Source organism: Numenius arquata, chromosome 6 (genome assembly GCF_964106895.1).
Source record: "Numenius arquata chromosome 6, bNumArq3.hap1.1, whole genome shotgun sequence".
Taxonomy (NCBI): Eukaryota; Metazoa; Chordata; class Aves; order Charadriiformes; family Scolopacidae; genus Numenius; species Numenius arquata.
In genome coordinates, this window is record NC_133581.1 from 32,774,275 (window position 1) to 32,801,628 (window position 27,354).

A 27,354-nucleotide genomic window follows, 5' to 3' on the forward strand; every position below is an offset into this window, starting at 1 on the left:
AAGTACTTAATTCTAAGAGTTTTAACCAACAAAGCAGTAACCAGAGGGAATACAACCAGTCAAAAGGGGTTTCTCCTCATTACACACAGTGCTAAGCGAGAAATGAGTGTGCATTGTGTCCTGTCTGTCCCACAACACGTACGTGTTCCCACGCGTTTCTACACCGTGAGCATTAACACCTTGCGCTCCTGCAGGTGTGCGGCCACACGCAGCAACTGTGCACCCAAGACAAGCTAAAAGACACAGCTTTCCATACCCCTTTGGTGGAGCCGAGGGAACACCAGCGTGGGGTTTTGTACATGGCCAACAGCGGTTGACATTAACTGCTGGGAAGAGCATAGGCTTGATTACGAACTGGTAAGTCATTAACCAAGTTCTTCAGTAGACTCAAAATGAAGGGGAAAATCCATCTTGGTATCAAGCTTTGATCAAAGAAGATTACTGTCCCCAGCCCCCCCCAAAGCTTCCTCCCCACTCTTCGTCCGGATGTCACCACTCCTCCGCAAAGGCAGCAGAATGGACGCTGCTTTCACACGCCTCCAAAACCACAGCTCACAGCCCACCGTGTTAACTCATTCGGCCTTTGACTGATGCTTTATTTAGCAAGCTCAGCTGTGAATCGGGGCAGGCGAGAAGCAGAGACACAAGCAGGAAGCAGCCTACCTCTCCTGCTGCACAGTGACTGCCCGTGGGGCAGAAGAAGACAAAAACCTGCTGGGTGTCCCCCCAGGTACAAACTGCCAGAGCTCACCAGCCACAAGCCTGCTGAAAAAGCGCTCCATCCTGGTTAAACACAAACCCCATTCCTAGCCTGGAAGACTTTGTAAGCATTCACCCAGATGAAAAGGGTTTCATCCATACTAGCACGTGAACATATTTTGTCTACAAGGGGCTGAAAACCATTCCGTGAGGATGTGCAGCATAGCCTGAAGTTTCGATGCTTTATTCCTGAGCCTCCAGAATCCAAGAGTTTGCTCTGCTTTTCAACACCGTCAGCCCAAGGTGATGACAAGCCCTAGTGCAGCTAGAACTTGTTCCTTTCTCGGACATGAGCACAATGAACTCGATGCTCTTCTAGACTCACACAAAAAAAAACATTCAGCAAGATTTTGCGAAGGAAAGTGACACACGTTCCTTCCTAGAATCAAGCAGATGCGGAAAAACTTTATCATCTTTTTTGGCAAGACAGGCTAAAAGTTACGCGAACTAATTATTCGAAAATGTGGTCAAAATGAGGTACTATCATTAAATACTGATGGGGTTATTATAATAGGGGCTAATTTTTGAGAGGAAGATAGGTTATCCTAGCACAGCTGGGTTTCTACTGAGTTTTGCTCCACCCCAAACCAGGAACAGCTTAGTTACTTGTAGACTAGCTACTACACCAACACAATTACATCCCACTACGTTAAGGAAGACTTAATAAAACAGCATTTTTTCTTGGCGTAGGTCTGTAAGCTGCCAGCCACATCACAAGTCCCTGGCAGAAACAAGAGGCTGAAACTTTTAAGAAAGGTCATTTCCAACAATCTCCAATAAGTCTCCCTCCTTCCCAAGCCACCCTTGTGAGCAGTTCTTGTGGGAGTACCCAAAGCTCTTACACTGGACTTTTTACTCTTATTAAATAAACAGATAATGAGGTCACAGGAGTGGGGCTCCATCTTGCAAGCTGATTATCAACAGCAACACTCCCACAAAGCCCTATTAGGAGGTGGAGGATCACCCTACACATTTGACACCACTGTAGCTTTTGTATTAACTAGTGTGTTTCAACTGAAGAGCTTTGACAAGAAATCCCACCATGGGCGTTTGGACCGCACAGGAACATTTGCCTCACATGGTTATATTTTCTTCCAGGCTCAGGAGTGAACTGCCTTACAGAATAAATTTTCATTGAATATATTAATGCTAGATGCTTCAGTCTGTGAATGACCTAGTTAATAAAATCATTGCACAGAAGCCAATTACTTTCCCTTTCTCAGAGCTCTATGAGCATTCACTGTGCTCGATAAATAATGTACAAGCCAGCCATCATTATAAATGCTTGTTGCATGCAAGAAGGAGGAAAGAAACATATCCAGCTCTTCTCCCAATTAGACTGGTGCAAAGCTGGCAGCGTAACTCCATTGATGCCACTGGGAATCCTTCGATGTAAACCCTGCAAGCAAAAGCAGAGGCAGGGTTTCGGCTCCTACTCTGCTGAAATCTCACAGAAGACACAGGCACACTTTTAGAGTGACATTTTACAACAAGCAAGAAAGGAGGAAGACAGCTTTTGTGTCGATATTAAAAATAGATGCCAGAAAGAAGTAAGGTATGGAGAGCATCTTCTCATGCAGTGTGCCAGAGTTTATATGCAAAGGAAGGATAAGAATGGGGCCCCACTGCATGAGAGGTGTCCCCCCCTATTCTTCAGATTTAAGGCATTTACATTTGAAAAGAATTAAAGGATATGAGATAGAAGAAAACGTTCTGTAAATCTATCCCCAGATTTCACCACTTTAGAACAATGTATTTTCCCTCTGTTCTTCAATCCAACAAGCTATACAGCTTGTTTACCAAGGAAAATAAACGCAGGACAAAGTAGGAATTCAAACAGGATAAGCTAGTCTTTCATTAGTTGCTCTTGATCTAGACAACCTTCATTATTCTGAAGGAACTTAGCCCAGAATTGAATACATTTAGAACAGGATGAGCACACTGACCGGTCTAGTTGGAGAAAACCACTCTAGAAACTAACTCGCACGTAGACAAGCCAACTCCAGTGCCATCAGAGACAGCGCTTATTTGCAACTATTTTGTCAGATAAAAGCACTTAGGACTACACACATCTCATGTGGATTTTCACTCTCATAGTAAAACTGACACTCTCTTTCCTATCCAGACTGTAGAGTCAGGCAGCTCCAGCCAACTGACTCCAATCCTCAATGATCTTTCCGGCAGTGCACGTCTCCCTCTGACTCATACCTACAGTACACGGCATAGTTATGACTGGTCCCTGCTTGAACCTACTACAGCATCTATAAAACTGTGAAGGGTAGCAAATATTTTCTATCCAAAACCAATAAAAGGATTCCCAAACTAAGATTAAGGTTTAAGATACTGAAGCAAGTGGAGATGTATATGAGGACTTAAATTTACAAGTGATGTCTTCGTTACATGACAGAGTAAAATTAAACTTACTTATGAGAAAAACACAAAATATGGTACTATGCTAAAATGGAGACTAATGACAAAGACCTAAGAAAGAAAAGTAAGAAACAAGCAAAGGCAAACAGAAACCACAGAGCAGGCCAGAGGGAGGGCTAGAAACCAGAAGTGCTGTAGGAAGGTTTGACCTGCTTTTTCAGACAGAATCAGACCAGCAGCAAAGTCAAAATCCTGCCTCTGAGGAAGGCTGATACTAAACATATGAGACAAAGGAAGGAAAACCACCTCAGTGTTCAGATATGGAACTACCATCTCAAACTTCTCCTCAGTCCCTAGATGCACATTGCCAGACTTATCTGTCAGTATAATTCTTAGTTAGGTGTTATGTCTTGGCACAGCGTAGATACACAGCCTGTTTCTCACATCCTCTCCCTCACTGGTCTCCATCTGAGAGGTTACAGAGCTCTGCTGAGCTGTCAAGTGATTTCACACTGCAAATGACTTTATCAATTATCTTTTTTAAATGCACACCAGCCATGTAATACTCATACACCACATGACGCATTCAGAAATGTCTTGCATGGACATATTTTCTTCCTCTCCTCCTTTTGACTGAAATATCTGTATTGCAATAAAAAGAAAAAAAAAAAAAAAAAAGTCAAAAAAATCCACTAAGGCCTACACAGCAGTGTCACGTTGGTTAAAAAAATAGAATAAATAATCTCTCATCTCACAAACTGAAGCCAGCTACCAAAGCTACCCAATTCTTGTTTCTGCACCACTATTTCATCTCCTGTCTGTTCAACAACAAGGAGACCTCTCCTGGAAGGAGTCTGGAGAGCTGCCACTGTATCACCGATACAAACATAATCAACTCACTCATGAAACTCAATACTTACAAAACTTGGCAGGTGATCACCAAGAAAAAGCCTTTACGTAATGTCATCTACAGGTTCACGCTCCCTCCTCCCCTGCCAACATTTTTTCGTGTTGACGAAGCTGGTGGGTAACTCCAGCCACAGCAGCACACTCTTACTTCGGCACCGGCTGTGCCAACCGACCCAAAGGGCAGGTCTACCCTCCATAATGGAGCACAGGAATTACAGAAAATTACACAGAATTGTCATGGTTGGAAAAGACCTCTGAGATCACCGAGTCCAACCATACACACACACAAAAGACCCCCACAATCTCGGGCACTAGAGCATGCCCTGAAGTGCCACGTCTACACGTTCCTTAAATTCCTCCAGGGATGGTGACTCCACCACCTCCCTGGGCAGGCTGTTCCAGTGCCTGACCACCCTCTCAGGAAAGTAATTCTTCCTAATATCTAATCTAAACCTCCCCTGCGACAACTTCAGACCATTTCCCCTCGTCCTGTTGTTATTCCCTTGGGAGAATTCCCATCCAGCGACAAGGAGGGCAAATGGACAACCTGAAATCTTCTCCCAGACCTGAAGCCCCAAACACCCTGTGTCTGTGCAGGCCGGGGCTGCCATCCTTCCCTGTCTGGGCTTCATTGCTTTGCAGGGTGGCACTCAAACTCAAAGGTGGTGGTGGTTATCTCGAGGAGATAACCCAGGATGTGACATCCATCTGTCACACAGACAAGACACAGGCATCCTCTCTGTCTGCACCAGATGCACCTCTCCATCTCGCGGGCTGCATCCCTCCATCAGCACACTGGTGGGCTAGAGAGCAGGAGGCTTTCTGGAGACGCAGGAGGTCTCACCAGGAAGCCCAGTGGCTGAAAACAAGCTGGCAGCTCTTCTGCCTGCAACCCCACATCTGAGGAGCCCCAGGAAAGAGCAAAGCAGGGAGCGGGCCATCAGCCGGTAAAACTGCTCTGGCAGTCCCGTGGGATAGATCTTGTCATCAATTAGATGCCTTTGGTCTAGTGTAACAAGGGCACACAAGGCCTTGCACAGGCAGTGAAAAAAGCAATTTTTTCCACCGCCTTGAGCCCAGCACAGACGCTGAGACTTCAGTGCTGAGTATCGGTGGTGCCAGAATGGCTGAGGAACAGCAACGGTTGCTCTCACACAGCATCACGCTAACGCAACAAAACCCGGCTCACATCTGTTCATGGTTCTGGTTTTTAAAATAAAGCAGGATGGTTTCCCCAGCGATTTACTTCCCTGAGCGACGAGAACATCTCATGATATCAAAGAATAAAGTAAAAAAAAAAAAAAAAAATCTCATTGGCATTGTAGAAATTTAAGTCATTCGTCTGGCTTACCCTAAGTGGCTTAGCAACATTAACTGGACAGTTCAGGATGCACTTTGGTTTAGACATACATTTGCTATCTTTCATATAATTATAAAGCAAGTCTTTCCCTCACAACCAGTCAGGGCTTCTGGCACCAGCACAACTGAGGGCACGGCTCGGGAGAGGAACAACTGCCCGCTGAGCTCCACCAGGACACAACGTCAGGTTCGTTATCCAGGGCTCCACAGCCCCACAAATAACGCGGGGCTGGAATAAGCCATCAAAACAGAGATTGTTCACTGTCTCCAGAAGACATTTAAGCCTGCAGCATGGTTTGACATACTGCTGGCCTAAATCGGCTGAGGTTTGGGAGGCAAGAAGGCACAATGCCCGATCCAGAATCCTTTCCAAAAGCTGCCAGCAGCTCGTCTTCTCACTTGGTAACTCTTCCGTTCATCTTTTTCTCCATGGTTACACAAAAGGTCCCCGGTTTCTTGATTGTATTAGCAAAGCACAATAGCTACAATCAAGCCTAAAACATCAAAGGAGCTTTAATAGTTTGCAAAGAAAGGGTGGGAGTCTTATTCACTTCAGTAAGGGATATGCTTTCATATTGAATTACACTGTAAATCAGTAGACTTTCTAATGGCATTTCAATAGCTTAAACGGCCCCCTTGACAATCTTCTCTGTGAGATTTATTGCCTATAAGCTCAGAATGGCCAGAAACCAAATCATTACACAGAAAATACTCCAAACAGAAGGCCTCGGACAGCCTGGATGGAACACATTTTTACAGAAAGACGTGCCTTAAAAGCTAAGTCTGAAACATGAACAGAGCGAGGCGAGGCCCACGGGGTGCAGAGAGCAGGGCTGGGGACACAGCTTCCTGGGGTGCTGGGCTCACTTCTGCTGCGGTCACCCTGCCGGCCCCCTCCTCCTCCTCCTCTTCCTCCTCCTCCTCCTCCACACGTCGCCACTCCACAAAGAGCAACCCCAGGGCTGAGGGCCCGGGTCTGCAAACGCCCTCAGGAGCTCCTTCTGCCACGGCTAATGGTGCTGAAGGAGCTATGGGCATCAGCCCCCGTCCCCTCTAACCAGAGCTCACAGGTAATTTGGTGGCAGCACCGCCAGCCGAGCAACAGGCAGCAGCAGGAACAGAGAGCTAACCCGGGCGAAGTCAGCCCTGCACCCCAGCAACCGCACTAGCACAGGCGTCAACAAACAAACCTGGTGTGACTGTGGGAGCTGGGGCCTCTCCCAGCCTCTTGTGCCACCCCAGGCCGGAGAGCCGGAGCACCCGTGCGGGCTGGAAAGCCAACTCCATAGGTGACGGACCGGGCTCCAGCTGAAAACCTACATGCCCGCCACGCCACGGAGTCAGAGGGCCCAGGTACCTCTCAGTGAGGTTTGGGTTGAGCTTTCGGCTCGGCAGCTACTCACGGGCAGAGAAAGCAACCTGGTGGTACCTGCACAGCTTGCCCCAGGCAAACTGCGCCGGGTGGAAAGGCATGCTCCTCTCCTGCACACCTCTCCAGTGCTCCCAGAACCCTTCCCAACCCCAACAGCATCATAGCAGCAGTTCTCAAGAGACAGATGTGGAAAAACAGACTAAGGAACACCCTAGAAGGCTGGTACCGCAGCAGGACCAGGCACCCAACTGCATGAAGGACAGCCAAACGCATCTCCTGCTGTACCCGGTTCAAAACCAGGGCATGAACTCCAGTCCCACACACACCTACTGGCATCCCAGTGGCTCCAACCACTGGAGAACAGCTCTACTCATGCTTTGACCAAATATTTCCAGCCTAACACACTCTCAAGCAAAATGCCTATGTTCTCCAAGGATGCTCACAGTTGACAGGCAATTTATTGGGGAGGAGCTCGTGGATGAGTGAAAAATAGGACTCCTATTTAGAATTGTCTAGGTTGGGAGGGACCTTTAAGATCATCTAGTCCAACCATCAACCTAACTCTGATAAAAAACCATTACTAAACCATGTCTCTAAGCACTACGTCAACCCATCTTTTAAACACCTCCAGGGATGGTGCCTCAACCCCTTCCCTGGGCAGCCCATTCCAATGCTTAATAACCCTTGCAGTGTAAAAATTTTTCCTAATAATTATTCATATTTAACTCAACTTCCGATGCTGAACCAGGGCAGTAAGCGTACAGCTCTTTGTGACACAGTCAAATCTACTGATTCTCATCTGCCTTGATCAGTAAACCTGTTACTAGCATCACACACCCCAGGATTATTTAATACTTGACAAATAGCAGCAATTTTTCCTTTACTTATCTATCACAACCTTTGTTTTAGGCTGCAGGGCACTCTGGGGTAGTCTTGGTGCACGGGACTCTGCTGGCATTTTGAAGGGTTTGTTCATGGGGCTAAAGGAAAGAAACAGAAGCCAAATTCTGGTAGCTTTCACAAACCATCTTCCCTTCTGCAGTAGGTGTTTCTCTCCACTATTCCCATTCAACAACATAACTACGTATCAGTAACAACAATTACAGAAAAGACTTAAAATTTATCAAGAAATAGGGAAGGAGCTTAGTTTGCTCAAGCCTATTTGCAATTAACAAGCAGCATGACTTTCACACAGCTCAGAGATCCACACTATGCACACGCTTGTCACGTGCATGGGAACAGAAATCATATGGTTTTCTGTCATATTCTCTACAGATCTGATCACCATATTCTCTACAGATTGCTATTGCTTGTTATCTCAGCCTCATACTGACCTATGAAAGGACACACCACTTACTCCCACTCTACAAGCTGCCGCCCATCTCTACCGGTGAGCCCAGGCTGATGCAGACACAAAATACTGCCTCACAAAATTCTCCGTCAACCGCTCTGAAGCATTTTTGGCTTCCCAATGCAAGTTTTGCCCACCTGGAGAACACTGCAGCAAAGCAGGAGTCAAAACAAGAAGCAACCGTATCGTATTTGACTTGACCTGCAGCACAGCCATGATGCTCTGGGGAAGATGGTGCATTCTCCTTTAACTCTTCAGTTTAGCGTTCAGTAAATACAATTGCATACAAACATGGGTAAAACACAGTTCTTCTTGCCTTAAAGAAAAAGTAGTAGGAAAGGACACAGGCAAAAGAGCACAAGTTAAGGAACGCATGAGTATTATTTGTCTTAATCTCTTCCTGCACACATGAGCACATAGTAACAAACTCATCAGGAAGCTGCAATTGGCTCATTAATCTTACAGTCCATCTGTTACCTAGTTTCCCTTGGTATACTTTGATGATTTGCTAGTTCAGGATCAAGGTTTAATTTTAACTCCTTGTTAAAGTCCTAGAAATTATGACATCCCTATCCAGGGACTAACAATTTTTACAATCGTAATCAAATCATTCCCTCGTAACAATGCAATTCAGTGCCTGTAAACAGTGTTTACCCAAGCTTAAAAATTACTTCAGCTAGTACATAAAACTCACAGGAATAATCCTACGTATTGTAAACATCTCCCCTTTCAGCTACAACTCAGTAACTCAAAATTATTCACGTTGTTTCACTGACACATGACTGCTTCCTGTACTGCGCTCAGAGACAGCTGAAGAGGAGATTCTACCTTTTAAGGATGCATGTGCCAAGCAAAAAGATCTTTGCGCTCGCTAGGGCAAAATTAAATGCTTTAAAAGACAAGTTTCGACCCTGATGTAAATCATAACAGCTTTCGGGTAGCAGCCGGCTTAATTCTCTACTGCGCTGCACCTGGCAGGGTCATGCGCACCTGTGTGAAATGCCACCATTCAGGTTTGCACAATTTCACACCCACACAGGAAAATGCCTACCAGAAAGAACGTGGTACCGGAGAGATGGCTCCCGGTTTTAACTACGTTAAAGCATGCTGAAGGCAAGATGGCATTTAATTGACAACATTAATAAAAACTACTGCTCTGCAACTTGACAAGTAAATATAAGAAACGGGAAACGGAGAGAAGGACCTTGAAGTTAATAAGCTCTTAGAGATTTGATCTGTGTAAAGTTAGTCAAATGTGTTTAACAACTAATACGCAAATTAAAAAATATCCAGACCATGCTAATGTGTTTACTCGAAAGACTTCAGAAAACAATCAAAAGGGTTAGAAGCAAAAGGGTGAGTTTTGAAGAGTCTCTGGAGCGTGGATTTTAGTGCAAACCAGAAACAGAGAACCCTGTCCCAGTACCCAGTGGGATGACTCAGGTGTATAAGCATTACTGATGAGACAGTTCATGTCCACACACTTACTCATCCGCATAAGTGTTTGGGGTCATAATTGCAGTGATGTACCTGCAAGTCACCTGGGAAGCACCAGTGCTTACACACCAACTGTTCCTACTCGCTGACGCTTCCTACAGTTCCCACAAGAGGCACTGACCAATGGTACAGCTAATCACTTTTTTTTTTTTCCCCAGCAGGAAAAAATCCACATTTATACACAGAGCAGCCTGAGAGCTCACACCAAAACCTTCAGGCCAGCACACGAGCTGAGGGACTGTCCCGGGTAATGCCGGCAGCTCAGCGCTCTGGAGAAGAGCTCAGGAGCAAAGGCAGCCGGCTGCCCTGCCCTGCCCTGCTTGGCCGCTACCAATCCAAAGAACATTTGGAGTTTACCAATATATTGTTGTCCTTGTCCCTGAAAAGTGAATGCAAGAAATTCTATTTCAAATCAAAATGAAAAACCGTACACAGCTAAATAACAGTAAGCCTGGTTAAACTCTGAGGATTCACCGATTTTCCCTTCATTCCATTCACTTGCCTATTATGTGCCTTTGCTTTGGGGATGGAAAAAGGGCAGTATAAAGGATTTCAGCACGGAGCTGTTGCATATGATCTACAAATCCCTTGTTGTGTCCTCTATCGTGCCAGCAGTTCACGGGCCTTGGGTTAGTACAAACCAGCACTTCCTATCTTTACAATTACAAAAAACCCCGTGACAGCCTTGCTGGATTTATCAAGACATATTAAATTATCAGGGCAAGATGCTGTTCCCTGTCATCATGTGATCCTGCCTGCACGCTATGTGAGATGCTAACGGAGCAAGTCAAAAGGGAGGGGAGAGGAGAAAGGGAACAGAAGATGAACGCTTGCTCATTCCCCACTAAACCCACCCCAGTTATAATTTTTAGACATTTACCGCAAAGAAGAGCAGCAGCTCTTAGCCCCTGTCTACATGTCCAGATATAACATCAGTTTACAACAGTCTAGTTAAAAAACTCGCTGGATTTCCTTCTCCACTGCACCCATAAACTCACAGGTACAGGAGTTCATAAGACATGTGCCTATCCTGCAAGGTTAAGAAAGCTTTCCCTCACCGCAGTCCAAACAAGCATTTCGGGCCACAGACTGCATCTGTCCTGAAAATCAGCACTGCAGGACGGATCAAGTGAAAGAAACAGCGGGCACCTGGACATGCATGCATCCACACCAGAGGCAATATCATTATAGATATTTTAGTAATGTAAATAAGGCCATCGCCTTTGCAACAGGGCAGTCTGGTCCCACGTGCAGCCAGACCCAGTGCCAGCAGGACTCCAGCCTCCCGAGAGGATAGGGCCTCTTTCAACAGCAAAGAGGAAACACCCCCAGCAGACCAAACACGAAGAAAACCCTCAAAACCACAGCTCTCTATCCCGAGCTCACTCCTTCGCCCTGGCCCACAGGGGTCCATTCTGTGTTTGAAACTGTTTTAGCACACAAGTCCCAGAAGCAGTTTCTCTCCCAGCAGCACAACTGGGCTGGGAAGCTGGGTACGCTTCCCACCACTCAGCAAAGCCCCGGGAGCAACACCTGAGCCTTTGAGGCCAACTTGGACCCCTTTGCTCAACACAAACACTGACTGCCCAAGAGACACCTCCTTTAGCGCATGAACCTCAAGCCTATCCATAGGGTACTTAAGTACACCACAAGAAGAAAACCAAGTAAAATAGTAGCAATATACACCTATTGATCAATCCTGCAACTGCTGTCTCCCTGCCATCACCCCAGAGGTGTAGCATCACACCCCAGCCACGGACACTGGCTGAGAACAGAAAGCACCAGCATTCTCCCCAGCGATACCATCAAGATGCCTATCTGTTCTTTACAGTGTCAGCTCTCTTTCCTCCACGTCTGATTTTATTGTGGTGGTTACCTGACCACGCGTGCTGAACTTCCTGGACTCAAACAGCTAATACCTATCTTAACCCCGGAAATTCTCAGCTCTTCTGCACCTTCTCTTCCCAGAAGAAATGCCTTTTTTTTTTTTTCCTATTTTCTTTTTTAACCTAACACTTACAAGCAAACTACTGCCTGGATTAATACAGTCGCTTCCTCCTCCTTTACGTACTGGAAGCAAAGGCACAACTTCAGAGCATGTACTCTTCCCTTCACTTACCATTAGGACTCAGACATAAATGAGGTTCTCGGAGCCAGATAAAAGTGACATCGACTTGGAAATGACCTAGAATTGGCTGTAAGTGAAACTGTCTTCAACCAGCTCAGCAGCGTACACAATGGACACAAGACTAGTGCTGCCATTCTATTAAGAAGTCAAAGGAATTCACACGCACACGCATCAAACACTGGTGCCAGCATGTGTAGATCTGAGCAGAAATACATCCAGCCCCAGGTACCCAAGAACGTCTCGGTGCGCTGAGGAACAGAAGGAAGGCACGTGACGGTGTGAGTCTGCAGGTTTGCTGGTTATGTATGACAAGATTTCTCTCTGCCAAGCAGTCTACAAAGAGGAGAGACTTCATAGCCTTTAGCTACAAGGTCCCGACCCTCAAAACTATGACAGCTACGGCTTTTTGATTTTGGGGTCCCCAAATCCAACAGCTGAAACAGCAGCCTAAGCAAATGCAAAGCACAGAGACGCAGGGGTGACTACCTGTGTAAGCGCAGACAAACACGCCGGGCTGCGTGCATCTGCAGCACGGGCGTGCAGGGACAAGCCCCAGCTCCACAAGTACCCTTCAAGGGCCTTCATTCATTCGGAGAGGAGCCCGGCTCCAGCTTCTCCTCGAGCCGGCTACTCACCCAGCCTTCAAAGCTGTCGTTGGGGCCCACGGAGCGCAAGAGGTCCTGGAAGTGCAAGGTGCAGTTGGCCACGAAGTCATCGTAGCCGATGGGGGTGTCGTGGAAGACGGACAGCTCGATCTGGTGGCCGTCGGTAACCGTGGCCGAGAACTCCTCGTTGTAGGTGGGTTTGTTGGTCTTCTGCTTGGTGCTGGTCTGCCCAACCCGCATCTGGTCCACGCTGACGGTGACATAAGGGTCCAAGAGCTGGTAGCCCTTGCGGAAGAGCGAGTGCCGGAGGGACCAGCGGGTGGGCTGCAGGCCCACCGCCTCCCCGATCCGCACCTTCAGGTACCCGTTGAACTTCATGGCTCCGGACACGGCCGACCCCCCGGGGCGCCCAGCAGCCCGGAGGAGAGCCAGACCCCTCTCCCGCGAAGCCGGGCCGGCAGCCAGCCCCGCCGCACCTCTTCAGGGGGCCGGGCGGCGGCGACGCGCCCGCCCCCGGGCCATGCCGGGGCCCCGGAACCGCCGCCCCCCCAACCCCCCCGCGCACCGCCCACCTCCCGCGGCAGCGGGCAGCCGCTCCGCCGCCCGGCCCGGGCCTCTCCTGCTAGCGGGGAGCGGCTCGGCTCGGCTCGGCTCGGAACACCTGGGGCGTGGGACGGCGCCGGGCGGGGAGGAGCCGCGATCCCGCGCCGCGAGGGCGGGCCCGGGGTGGGGAACGGGCGGGACGTCTCGGCCCGGTCCCGGCGGTGCCCCCCCCCCCCCCCCGCCGTTAGCACAGGTGCGGCCGGTGGCCCCCGAGCGAGGGGTGGCCGCCCTCCCCCGGCTCTCCCAAACACCCCCCCGGCTGCCGCTGCCTCTTCCCGCCCCGTTCCACACCTCCCGGGGAAGGGCTGAGGCCGCCCCCGATGGCACCCGCGCCCGGGGAGAGGAGTGGAGCGGCGCAGCCTTATCTCTGCCGCTTTGCACCGCGTGGTGCACAGCCTGCGTTTGGCAGCACCGTGAGGCTGGAGCAGCACCTTGGGATATAAAGAAGGATGGATTTTGCCATTGAACAGTTTATTGTTACAACTCTGCCGCTCGGGATTAATTGTATACGATTAACGCTCTTGGTGCCCGGTGCGCAGGGTTTGTTTTGGTTTTTCATGGCGCTTAAAGTCAGAATTTAAATACCTTTAATTGCTTTCCGAAGTTCACAGGGCAATGGCATGGGCTGGGAACAGGGGGAACAGGCCAACAGGGAACTCCCGCTCTCCTGGTGATACTGTTTGGCCAACATCATCTGAACTCGGTTGCCAGCCCCTGCAGCAGATGTGGTCATCAGAAGGTCCCTGCCACCACCGGATGGTGCCAAGGCTGGCTGAGAGCGTGCAGCCTCTCCTGGTGCGTGTGTGTTATGTGTGTGTGTGTTTCTTTCAGTGTGCTCTTTCCTTTTTACTTTTCCAGCCTATTCCTCTCCCTTCAGCCCTTCCTCGTTCGCATCCTACCCATTCCATAGCAGACCGCCTCTGGTTTCTCAGCCCTCTTGCTCCTGGTCCTCCTCCCCACACCCTTTTCTCCTTCTAGGTATACCACACTTTGCAGGAGCACCAAGCAAAGGCTCCTTCCAGCCTCAGACAGAGCCAGGCTCCTGTTGCTTCCTCAGGGGAGAGCAGGTGGAACAGGTTCAGTAATGTCATCATTCCTCACATGGAAGCAACAGCTCTGCCAGAAAAACTTGTAGACCCTTAAATCAGACTTTTGACAAGTCTCCTTGCAAGGCTTTTAAGTTTCTCAATTTATCACTATTAGCTGGCGATAAAAAGTGTTTAAGAATCCTTGAGCTTGGTTAGGACAGGTCATCCTGGGGGGGAACACAGGCTTAATCTCAGAAATTGCCGATGTTCCTTCTGAAATGCATTTTAGCATTAGCTATGATCATTCTGGGGAGTTTTCTTTTCCCTACAGATATCCTGGTTTTAATCTGCATACCTTCTTGGATTGCTCCATGCCACGGCAGTGAGTGGGTCAGAAATATTTCTTTTATCAGCTGTGTATCTGCTGTCACTGTAATTTCTTGATTCAACACTGCTCTTCTTTCGTGACGCCATAAAATAAAAAAGCCCCTCGTTTACCTTCTCAAGAGCACCATTATTTGTTATTTTGCGCTTTCATAGCTTCTATCCTTCCCAATCATGAGCTGTCCCTTGGAGTCCCTATGTCAGGACAGAAGCCGAACTGACCATCATGGGCAGCGCACAGGTCTTAGATTTCACCAGGACTCTCTGTAACGGCTTCAGACTAGACCTAAAGACAGCCTGAACTTTAAAGCAGCCAGCATGAATGTCCACAAGATGAGGCTGAACTTTGCTGCACCAGAGTTTCATATAGAATAGCAATAGGAAAGGGAACTTAAAGGAACTTTTTCTATACGGTGGTTCTTTGGATTCTCATGTGATAATGAGAATGAACCTAGGCCTTTAAAAAAACCAGCAAGTATTGTAAAACTTATGGAAAAAACAGGTGAGCTATAGTGATAAACATTCCCGATGAGCAGCAGTACCTGTTGCTAGCCAGTTTTCCACTGCAGAAAAAAAAATCAATCCTGTGGACTCGTATGATATGAATCTAATTAATTTTGTTTATCCACTTGAACCAGTCTGGAACAGATCATCTCAAACAGCATCTGAGCACACCCCTATTCTGAACTCCCAGCCAAAACCCAAATGTCCTGTTCTCAAAGAGAACTGACTAGTGATATAAAGTCAGAACATACCCTGCCTACTCTCCAGGCATCCAAGCAGCGGAAAAACATCCCCAGTTCAGTAGTTTCTTCCAAGAATGAAAACATCCCTGCACACGATGACCTCGCAAGGCTGAATACAGCAGCACCATCTGGTGATGGTTGCGTTGAACCTCCTTGCAGAACCTCCAGGCAGGTCTGCAGGAGCATGGCATCTCTTCCCCAGCCGTTGCTCCCCCCCCCCGATCAGGCTCCAGACATTGCGAGTTGATTCATTTTGTGCCCTCAAGTGTTCGGGGAGTCTGAGCTCTTCCTAGCGCTTCCTGCCAAGCTGCATGGTTTCCTCAGCTGTCAGCAGATGACACGCAGTTGTTCACAAAACCAACTGAGAAGAATGAACAGATCTCCTGATGTTGTGCCTGAGCAGCACCAAGGTAGATGGCAGGCTGTGGCAACAAATACAAAATAAAGCATGAGGCAATACAGTCAGAATAATAGGTCAATTACAGGATAAACAAACAGGTAATAGGCGATCCTACTAACCTTCTACCACTCTAGGAGAAGATTTTAGTGTAGTGGTGGAGGACCTCCTGGAAAAAACAGCTTAGTGCTCACCGACTATCAAAAAGACAAGTAGACTATTAGTAATTATTAGAACTGAGAGCAAAGTCGAAACCGTCACTCAGCCACTGTACCCATGATACACCCCCATTTATATTGTGTGCGAGTCTGCTTCTCCCTCCATCTCAAAAAAATGCAGAGTAGAACTAGAAAAGGCACAGAAAAAAATGACGAAGGTGATCAAAGGCATGAAACAGGGTTGTGAATGGGGAGAGAGAGACTGCCTAGCTTAAGATTTCTGGCTCTGGGAAAGAATGACTGAAGGGGAAAATGTGAGGGAGATCTGTACAATCATAAACCATATGAACCGGATGAATGGGAAAGGAAATTTTGTTCTTTTCCAGACAAGACCTAAGGGGCACTCACTGAAATTATGAGGTAGCAAGTTTAAAACATACAGAAGCAGACACCTTTTCACAGAATGCATAGTTATGATATAGAATTCATTGCCAAAAATGGAGGCCAGAAATATAAATAGGCTCATAAAGGGCTACTTGTGGAGGATGGACTTACTAGTGGCTACTGACCATGAGAGAAACTCTGGCCCAGGAACTTCTTAAACCACAACTTGCCAGCTGAGAGGACTCAACAGAGGAAGGGCCACTCTGCGTTTCTCTTACTTCTTATCCTTTTCTGCTTAAGCATCCTATTTCTTACTCTGAAGCCTCAGTTACTGGCCACTCTTTGGAACAACATGGCTGAGGTAAGATGAATCTAGGAGGGACCCAGTGTGCCTATTATGTTCCTCTGGGTTGTAATTTCTATATCTAAGTAAGAAAACTCAGGAGTGACACCTCTTTAGACTGGCTTAGGCACCATTCCCTGCAGGTGGGTGAATGGCCAAAGGCAGGAACAACCCTCTGATTTCACTCTCGCGTTCCTCCTTCAGGTCACAGTAACCTTAAGGATAAGTTTATGCAAGTTCTCTCTTGTGTTTTTGGGACTCTATCTGGAAAACTTGCAATTCGGCTCCACAAACAAAGATAAAGAGCTTGGCTAAGTTGTTGTAAGTTTATGATTTAAGCCTGGCCTCATCTCACACTATAGCTATACACAAATGAGAGTCCATTCATGCAACACATAAAAACCTCCACTTCTTTTTCCTACCAAAGTGTGCATTATTCTCTTTACCAGTAACCTATAATTCTGCAACAATTTAGTATCGTCCCCATTTGACAAGTTAAGGGCAAATGCTTAAATTGCTCCCCTTAAATTTTCTACCAAACACTGGTTACATTCAGAAGTGGGTCTGTAAAGCCATGGAAAAACTTTGGCTTTCACAACTACCATTGCAAAAATGCTACTGACATTTCTTGTAAATGGAACTGCAGTTAAATACACTTTAAAAATACAAAAATTAAAAGAGCTGTAGAGGCTAGTGAAGCAGAAACTACCTCTATTTGGTTCCTCTATTAATTTTAGTCTATTTATACAACTTCCCTTTTACAGTTCTTTCTATAAGAGTGCTTGTTAAAGTTCTAAATAATGACAGCTGCTAAAAACTGAATATCTCACGTGTGGAATCATTTGTGTTGGCGGGGGTGGGGGGTGGGGGGAAGAGGAGAAAAAAAAAGATCAAATTCCTCTCTAATGATAATAATTATGGGATCATTCCAAAACTCAAAAGCAAAGCTGCCACTGATCTAAGCTATTCACGAATCAGCCCTGGTTTGAATGTATGTCTGCTGTTGCTCCTGATTTATTCCAGTGCAAACTAGAAAAAGAGATTTAGCCTCGTATCAGCTTTTCTTAGTTAGCATGCATACTTATTTTCCATGGCTATATTGGAGCTCACTTGACCCTTATTATTTTTTATTTTTTGGAAAACACCAGGTCATTTTATAAAGTGCTGGTATTATAAACTGCAGAATATAGTTTATAAGAGCACTAACTCCTACAAGCCAACCATTAATACAACTAATGGCCTGTTTGTTGTATTAAACTGCTCTCATTTGTCTGGGTCCATTAACAAATGCAGTGGTCATTAACTGTTAACAGCAACTCAGTTATTAGATTTTATTACTTGTACAGGAAACACAGGAGAACAAACTGATTGTTTTGGTTTACTGGGGTTTATTTCTTTCCCAGCAGTCTTGCCCTATTATTTATAATTTAGCTCCTCGCTTATTCCCAAACACGACTGACACACTCAGAAATGGGTTCAAGCCATCCATGTTGACACTCAGTTCACATGCCAGGCCCTCCTGCCAGCCCCACCTAGCCCAACAAAGCTCTCCTTTAAAAAGAGAGCTCCAAGGTACCAGGCATCTGGTGTGGCCTCTGCTTTTCTGCTATTTCTGTATCTTTTTGTTGGGCAGCAGCTTCCACCCACATATATATCCCATATATAATAATGGGATTTAAGCAAAAGATATGTTAATGCGTATCTAGGAGGCTGTAAAATCTTCTGCTTCATTCATGGTTCTCTCACATTCACTGAAATCTAACATTCGAGTTCAGAAATACCTTTTACTTCCTCTTTGTTGGGACTGATGCATCAAGTAAGGGTGATCTCTTTCTGTCTTGCATAGACATTCAGTCCAAATAATTGCAGAGGTCTCTTTTGGCCTTGTGGTTTACAAATAAGCTTAGAGTCACGATCTTGCAAATGCTTGTATGTGAGGAATGTTACCCAGAAAGAGCTTCCACGTTCTGAATGCTGAAGACCCCTGATGCACACTTTACTTGCTCTGCTTTCTTCATGCTGATTCAGTTCAAAGCAATGGAAAAACAATACTGGTGACAAATTGTCATGAAGGACCATCAATGGCTTGTCACAAAGGTGGCTTTCATCAAGCAGTCTGAGCAGTTTTCTTCAACCTGCAGTGCCCTGATACACAAATGAAGGAGGAGACACCCAGAAATGTGTTGTTAGTCCTCTTTGGAAACAGGATCTTCTGGACTCCCACCAATCAGTGTTAGACCTGACTAGTGTTGCAAGACAACTATCAGTACTTCAGCGGTGGAGATATGTGAAGTGACTGTGGTTTACTCTCTGTGGGGATGGGTACATTTAACGAGATTGAAATAACGCAGTTTCTGAGCTATTTGCCTTTTTCTAGTGCACTGCAGTTTTTAACAGTACTTACAAGTTCTTCTCTCTTCCTATGAAGGCACAAGGGTACACCTAGTATAAATGATCCTACCTGTTCACTAAAGCTTGGGTCAATCTGAAAGCAACTTGGGTCAAACGGTGCATCAGTGGCACACATGATACCAACTGGTGTTTAACTGTCTGAAGAAAGGCCACACTCCTCCAAATAAAGTGATTCACAATGGGGTACCCGAACACATTGCATTGGAGATGCCCCACCAATCCTCTTCTCATCTGGCTTGTGAAATAGGGTCTTATGGTTTGCTTACACACAAAACGGTCAGAGCATGGCTGTGGAGGGCAAATTTGGCCAAATTACATCAGCCCAGTGCTATCTGCAAACCCATTTGGATGCTATGGCAGCCAACAGATCCAACACAGCATCGAGAGAAAAAGCGTGAGAGATTTTGCTAAGAACTGGTTCAAGACACTGCTAGTTTGTATGACCAGCACAGGTGATTAGAACGTGCTTCTGTTGTCCCTGGGGCAGAGGTTAAAGCCTGTTCTGTGTGCCCATACCTGTGTCTCACGTGGTATGTGCATGGGGATGTGTAGCGTTGCGGTGCCGGGGACTGAAAGACATGAATCAGCTTATCTGCTCCTCCCTATAAACAAGGCTCTTCTGGTATAACTTCCCTCACAGCAGCTTCTAATAACAACTTCCTTCCTACCCTCTTTCCCAAGCTAGCACGTGCTAACATATTGTGCAACAAAACCAGTTGGACAAGAAACGTAAAAGTATTTAAGAAGCCCAAGGACCTGCACATTGTGCCATTAAGCTAATGTCAGCTGAGACTTGCTAGGAATGGCCCCAGATCATTGGGCACGTATGCGTTCTCCTTACCTTGTGTTCTCCTTACCTTGCAGTAACAAGGTAGAATAAAAAGCATCTCTGCCTCTTCCAGCTCCTGGTACAGCTAGGAACGTAATAAATCCCAGGATTTTCCAAGAACAGCAGGACTGTTCAAACACAGAGGAGACTCCACAGTCCTTGCTTTACATACGGGAGGTAAGTCCTAGAGCTGTGATCTAGACCTTTGTTAGGAAAAGGCTGAGCACTTGGTTCCCTGCTCTTGCGTGAGATGCTGTGCCGGTGTACCAACCTCCCTCTCCTGTTTCCTCTCCTTCTCCCTTCAGCTCCTCTTGCAGAAATGGGTTTTTCTAATAAAGTCACTGTGCACTTTGTGCAGCATGTTATTCCTTCTTTTAGCTTCCACTGGATCATTTTTCTTCCTCCAAGGATCTGGATGTCAGCTCAGCAAAGGAAAAGATCTGGCCACGGCAACTGAAGAGGGCATTATGATTTGCCAGCGCACCCTGCCACAGCACACCGACAGGCGGGTCCTTCCATTCGTGAGATACCTTCGCTTATACTCTCCATACTGCTTTGGTCAGGAGCCGCTGCCTAAACCAGTGAGATGATCCCTAGATGCATGCATGAAGAGATTCCCATTCTGCTCATTTTAAAAGAAAGTGAATTAGGAAATTACGTTAAGATTCAGAGGGGAGAGTCAGGCCAGGGCTTGTCACTGCAGCAGTATGTAGCTTTATTTCAGATCAAGGAGACTTGGCCCCAGTGCTCCCAATCAGAGAATCACAGAATTACAGAACTGTAGGGGTTGGAAAGGACCTTCAGAGATCATCTAATCCAACCCCCCTGCCAAAGCAGGGTCACCCAGAGGAGGCTGAACAGGACCTGCATCTAGGCGGGTTTGGAATATCTCCAGAGAAGGAGACTCCACAGCCTCTCTGGGCAGCCTGTTCCAGGGCTCTGCCACCCTCAAAGTAAAGAAGTTCCTCCTCATGTTTAGATGGAATTTCCTGTGTTCCAGCTTGTGTCCGTTGCTCCTCGTCCTGTCACCAGGCTCCACAGAGAAGAGTTTGACCCCACTCCTCTTGACACTCGCCCTTTAGATATCGATAAGCATTGATAAGATCCCCTCTCAGTCTTCTCTTCTCCAGGCTGAACAGTCCCAGGTCTCTCAGCCTTTCCTCATCAGAGAGGTGCTCCATTCCCTCGATCATCTTTGTACCCTCCACTGAACTCTCTCCAGTAGTTCCCTGTCCTTCTTGAACTGGGGGGCCCAGAACTGGACACTCTAGATGTGGCCTCACCAGGGCAGAGTAGAGGGGGAGGATGACCTCCCTCCACCTGCTGGCCGTGCTCTTTTTAATGCACCCCAGGAGACCACTGGCCTTCTTGGCCACAAGGGCACATTGCTGGCTCATGGTCCACCAGGACTCCTAGGTCTCTCTCTACAGAGCTGCCTTCCAGCAGGTCAGCCCCCATCCTGTACTGGTGCATTCCTCCCCAGGTGAAGGACTCTACACCTGCCCTTGTTGAATTTCATGAGGTTCCTCTCCGCCCAACTCTCCAATCTGTCCAGGTCTCGCTGTATGGCAACACAGCTTTCTGGTGTGTCAGCCACCCCTCCCAGTTTTGTGTCATCAGCAAACTTGCTGAGGGTACACTCTGTCCTCGCATCCAGGTTGTTGATGAATATATTGAACAAGACTGGACGCAGTACTGACCCCTGGGGAACACCACTAGTTACAGGCCTCCAACTGGATTCTGTTGCTGATCACAACCCTCTGAGCTCTGCCATTCAGCCAGTTCTCAATCCACCTCACAGTCCATTCATCTAACCCACACTTCCTAAGCTTTCCTATGAGGGTGTTATGGGAGACAATGTCAAAAGCCTTGCTGAAGTCAAGGTAGACAACGTCCGCTGCTCTCCCCTCATCCACCCAGCCAGTCATGCCATCGTAGAAGGCCAACAGGTTGGTCAAGCATGATTTCCCCTTGGTAAATCCATGCTGACCACTCCCAATGACCTTCTTTTCTTCTACATGCTTAGAGATGACATCCAGGATGAGCTGTTCTATCACCTTTCCAGGGATGGAGGTGAGGCTGACCAGCCTGTAGTTTCTTGGGTCCTCCTCCTTGCCCTTTTTGAAGACCGGAGTGGTGTTGGCTTTCCTCCAGTCCTCAGGCACCTCTCCTGTTGTCCATGATCTTTCAAAGATGATGGAGAGTAGCTTTGCAATAACATCTGCCAGCTCCCTCAGCACTCACAGGTACCCATGGATTTGTGGGTGTCAAGTTTGCCTAAATGATCTCTAACCCAATCTTCCTCAATCAAGGGAGAGTCTTCCTTACTCCAGGCTCTCTCTCCTACCTCCAGGGCTGGGGTATCTGAGGGCTGGCCTTAGCAGTAAAGACTGAAGCAAAGAAGGTGTTCAGTAACTCCGCCTGCTCTGCATCCTCCGTCACCAGGGCACCCACCTTATTCAGCAGTGGGCCCACATTTTCCCTTGTCTTCCTTTTACTGCTGATGTATTTGAAGAAGCCCTTCTTATTGTCCTTGACATCCCTTGCCAGGTTTAATTCCAAGCAGACCTTAGCCTTCCTCCTTGCATCCCTGCATACTCTGACAATGCTCATATACTTCTCCCAAGTGGCCAGTCCCTTTTTCCACATTCTATAAACTTCCTTCTTCTTCCTGTGAGTTTTCCAGAAGTTCCCCACTCATCCATGCAGGTTTCCTGTCTCCTTTGCCTGATTTATTGCTCCTAGAAGCAAGATTTTAGTTTGGACGAGCACTCAGCTTTCAAACCTGTGATTCCCAATCAGGCACAGATGCGCATCTCTGAGGTGAAAGATGCCAAGTTATCCTGGAGACAGTTCCACAGTCAAATAAAGCTTGCACGATTCTGGATCAACAGGACAGACTGCAGGCTGTGCTAGACCTTGTGCAGGTGCTGACAGGATGTCTCCAGGAGAGGAACTCTGCTGGCTACAGAGAGTTGGGAGTTGCATTGCTGTGGAATTCAGATAAGTTTGACAGGCAGCTCCAAGAGCTGCCAAGCTCTGGTCCTGAGGAGACAAAGCAACACCCCTGTCTGCTGGCATTGAGTGAGGAATAATCTCTGTGAGAAACCAGCACGAACTGTGTCCACCTGCCTCATCTTCATGGGAGAGCCTGAAACTGAAATAGGTGAAACAGCAAATGATGGAGAGCTTGGTAAACAAAAGCACTGCAGTGGTTTCCAGATCTGTTTAAGAACTAGCACCCCAAACGTTCCCCAGAAATGTTCATCTAATATGAATAGAATTCCTTAAGAAGTAGGATGTTGTTCATTTTCTGAGTAATTTAACTTTGCATTTTATTTAAGTCCTCAAAAGACGGAACTATGACTTGAGCTAAAACAATAGTAGATATTGTTTAACAGTAAGTGGGCTAAAGAGGAGAGAAAAAGAAATATATTAGCATTATGGGACTATTATGACTACATGTTGCAGACTCATTATGTTAGCTAATTATACCTCACTGAGTTGACTCCTTTAACACTGACAAAGGATCAGCAAGCCCTCAAAGTTCTTTTTTTGGTCAAGACTTAGCCTGATCTTTCAGTTTCCTGCCATGTCTCTCACTACATTCCTTTTTCTCTTTAAAAAAAAAGTCCCATCTGCCAAGAACTGCACATTCTCGTCTTCATCTTAAGTGTTGAACTCTGTTCCACTGAAATGCAGGAGCTCACCAATAATTTCTGTGTACATTTTCTAGTAACCACAAGAGCTATCATTTTTAATACCTATAGACCAGATGGAAGTTGAAAAGACAGCACGAAAGAGTTAGAATGAAAGGAGTTAAAAGTATACTGAGGTGAGTGTACTATAGAGAATATAACGATGATGAAGAATGCTCAAAGGGAGAAGGAACAATTGGACTGGACCAAGGGCGCACCTTGACTAGGTGACTAGAAGAAAAAGAATCACATAGGAGGTATTGGGGATTATTAACCTTTAACTTCTACATAAGGAATATTGATTTTTATTCTTCAGTCTATTATAAAGAATTCTCCTCTTGGTTCAGAACCAAACCCCAAAACATCCGCAGCATCTGATTGCATTGCCGTGGCAGGCCTGCACTCTGGGATATGCTGTGCATCAGATGTATCTCTATGTTTCTGCTTTAATCACTACTGATAGGAAGAAAACATGCTATGTATCTTCAAAAATCTCAGTAAATCATAAGAACTCTGTGATACCAAGACGCCATGTCAAGTACTCATTGAGGCAAATGGTTAGATTCCTAATTACTTAAAATAACACCTCTGTTGATGCACACATATGAGTAAAATCTACCTGCATGTCTTCATCCCCGCTCCATTCCATGGCAGTTACCGCAGCGATACTCTCCCCTTCTTTTGAATTAGAATATAGGCCTACCCACTAAATACCAGTGTAGGCTCAAGTGCCGTCCTCTCTCACATATCGCACTGAGAAATTCAGAGATGTCATTCCCATTTCTGTTGGGAAGCCCCAAACTGTGCACACAGGCAAAAAAAAACGTACACATGTGAATGCTCTCGCTGAGCTGTAACTCAGTGTGAATAACAAGCAGGGAAAAAACGGGAATTTCTCAGGATTTCTCTAAAACTTCAAGGCCCTGATCCAAAATCTCAGAACTTATAAAACATTTAGAAACCAGAAGGTATAGCCACACTGCACAAGGGACAGCACCCTCACATACACAATGCTGCCTTAGACAGAAACACTTAAGTGCGGAGCTACGAAAACCGAGTTTTCTTCTCTTATCAAAGACCTCTAGGTGGAGCTACCCCTTTTGTTTTCAAATCAAGCAACAGCTAGAGAAGTGCTGCCACCCGTAAGGCAAGGCAGGAGGAGTATGATGCTATGTAAGGGAAGGAAGCTTGGGCATTTGCAGCACGGGAGCATCCTTTTGCATGCATGTTGTGCTGTTGGTTAGATATTCTAAACTTTTTCATAATCCTTCAAGAAACCAGCTGTGTTGCCAGTGCCCCTGTATTGCTTTAAAAAGTCAGTCCCTCCAGAAGAGTAAAGTTTGGAAGTAAAAAGAGAGTCAAACTAGACTGCAGACTGCTGAGCTCTGAATATAAACACCATGCCAGAGCCCCCGCTGGACAGCGAGCAGCCAGACTAATTTATCTCAGTGGTGTAGCACGGATGTACAGAAGCCTGAAAGCTGAGCTCAGTGCTGGACTAGGTCCCTTTGCAGAGGGAAAGACTGCAAAAATTGGGATACCAAAGAACTCCTTTGCCTCCCATGATGGGGAAAATTCATTTCTGGGAGGCCTACCCCTTTCTCAGACAACAGCAGCAATTTTCCCAGCAGGCCCAGCCAGCCTGAAGAGAACTGACCATGCCAGTGTCACGTTCAGCCTGCATGATCCCATCAGCCTGGAGAACAAGCCTTGAGGGTCCCACCACGCCAGCAGCACAGGCAGACAGGACGAAATACTAACGATGTTGTGTCCCTCTTCGCACTGCACTATTCCCACCAGGCCTGAGAACTGCAAAGCCCTTATTTTGGAAGGATTAAGGCAGCACACGTCTCCCTTTAGAAATCACCCCCAAACCCACCCTACCCACCCTGTCACTCTTGCACAGGATGACGAGCACAGATGGGCAGGGGCCAGAGTCAGCATTTCATTTCCCCTAATTTCTCATGGGCCCTAAAAAAGCCCCTGGGAAGGCAGGACTTCCCTGTCCTCCCTCGGCAGCTGCTGTCTTTCCCGGCTGTCGGTGTCTATTCCACTAGAGGGTACCCTGACCCCGCAGTGGTGCCATGCAGGGAGCTCTGCTAAGGGAATGCTGCTCCCCAGGAAACCTGAGGGCCAGGCCTAGGAAAGGAAAAAATCAAACTTTACAGAAAAGCATGCTGCAATTTTATGATGCGCTTTAATTTGATTCTCTTTCGTTAGAGCAGCCCCCCTGGGCAGGCTGGGACCGCACCGTGCAGCGTACGGCTGTGCTTTCAACTAATAGCTCTGGTCTCTTCCAAGGAAATAAATGTTAAAGCCTCCTGTGCAATCAAAGCCAAAAATGACTCTGGGTAGTCAATGAATAAAAAAACCAAAACCAAACCAAAACAGGAGACCCACAGGAGCTTACATTTAAAATACATATTCAATCTTATTAAAGGGATAAGAGCAAAAATGTTCAGCTCTCTAACACTATTTGCATTATAGCAGTGTCTGAGGGGAGTCAAACAAGCACAGGAGTGCCCCGTGCTGGGAACTGGACAAACACCTAGTAAGAAGAACACAGCTTGTCCCACATAACTTGCAATCAAAACAGTCAAGGCATAAGGGAAGAAGGAAAACAGACCAAAGAGGGAAAAAACAGTGGCCCAAGACTACTCTGCAGACGGGACAGAGCCAGGAGTGCGACTAGGTAACCCAGTTCCCCTGGGAACCAGGGTCCTCCTCCATGGCTCACGCTATCTCAAACGCTGCATGTTCACAGCATGCCCTGGTTTCGCTGTGGTTTGGTTTTTTCTGACTAGGTCACAAACATGGATGCGCAGCTCTTCTGAAAGCCAGGTCCCCTGCAGCTTCAGCTAAACTAAGGCAGGTCACAGGAAAGACGTAGCATGAGTAAACGTTAGCCTAAACTGTGACCTAGTGAAAAGAACCAAATCTTTGGCAATGCCACCTATTTTCATGCTGATGGAAGATCCACCAAGCACTTCAAGCTCTGCTTCCCGTATCCCTGGAGATTGTTGGCTACATCTGCATGTGCCATATTCTAAGGGAAGCTCAGAAGGAATTAGGAAGCAGCTTGGCTCGCACGACTGGCTATGCTAAGGGTCTATTTTTCACCCAGATTAGGGATGTTGTCCTGGAATTCACGCAACTCCATCTCATTTCCGTGGGAAATGACAACTCTTGGCTACTGTGTGCAAACTCCCTACCCTCGTTCTGCTCCATATCAGTGCAAGACCTGGTTTGCTTTTTACTAAACTGGGATCTGTTTCAACAGCCTCAAACCGATCAAAATGGTGATTTATGTGAATATTTGGACTTGCTGCAGGGGTGTCACTGATGTAAGGGGATCAAATTATGAAGGAAATGTTAAGATGAGTAACAGCCTGAAGCCCCTCACAGCAAACACAGTAGAAGAATCATTAACTGGTAGGACAGGAGAGAACTGTTGAGCAAAATGGATTGAAACGTTCCACTGAAACAAAGCCCTCTAATGAGAAAGGTGCTTGTTCCCACTCCGCTCCCAGAAGCAAAGTCAGCTCAGCCCAGGATGGGATTTTGGTCAGCGTTAGAGACAGGTCAGCAGACAAGGCATTCCCATGGGATGTGGCACACCCGGGGGTAAATCCTAGGTTTGTGAAAGGACTTGAACTTGGGTCTTCGACATCTCTAGGGATTGCCCTAACCACAGGGCTGTTTGCTATTTTGGTACCAGCTTTCTTACAAAGCATTTTGGTAGTAAAAGGAGAAAAGAAAAAAAAACCCTGAGTTAATAACAGAAAAAAGTTTTCTTCAGAGGGCTGAAAAATTATTTGCTTCCCCGTACTAATTACTGAGCATCTACCTTACACGCCTGAAAGCATCCCTGATATCTAAAGAGCAAGTTGGATGGAAGGGATTTTTGTGAGCTGAGCACTACTGGACTTGATTTGAGAGGCAGGAAAACCTGTATGCAAGTACTTATATCTGTCCTTACTGCAGAAATAATTGAAACCCCATTGACATTGCTGGGGAACTTT

At 46.8% G+C, this 27,354-nt stretch overlaps 1 protein-coding gene across 1 annotated transcript in view; it reads right to left on the reverse strand.

Moving 5' to 3' along the window:
* The window catches only part of PRKCH (protein kinase C eta), a 124,148-nt gene extending 111,414 nt beyond the window's left edge, over positions 1-12,734 (reverse strand). Inside the window, exon 1 of the mRNA XM_074149992.1 lies at positions 12,381-12,734. Within this exon, the coding sequence (XP_074006093.1) occupies positions 12,381-12,728 (348 nt within the window). The 5' untranslated portion in view covers positions 12,729-12,734. The remainder of the gene's footprint in view (positions 1-12,380) is intronic.
* Positions 12,735-27,354: the final 14,620 nt, after the last annotated feature.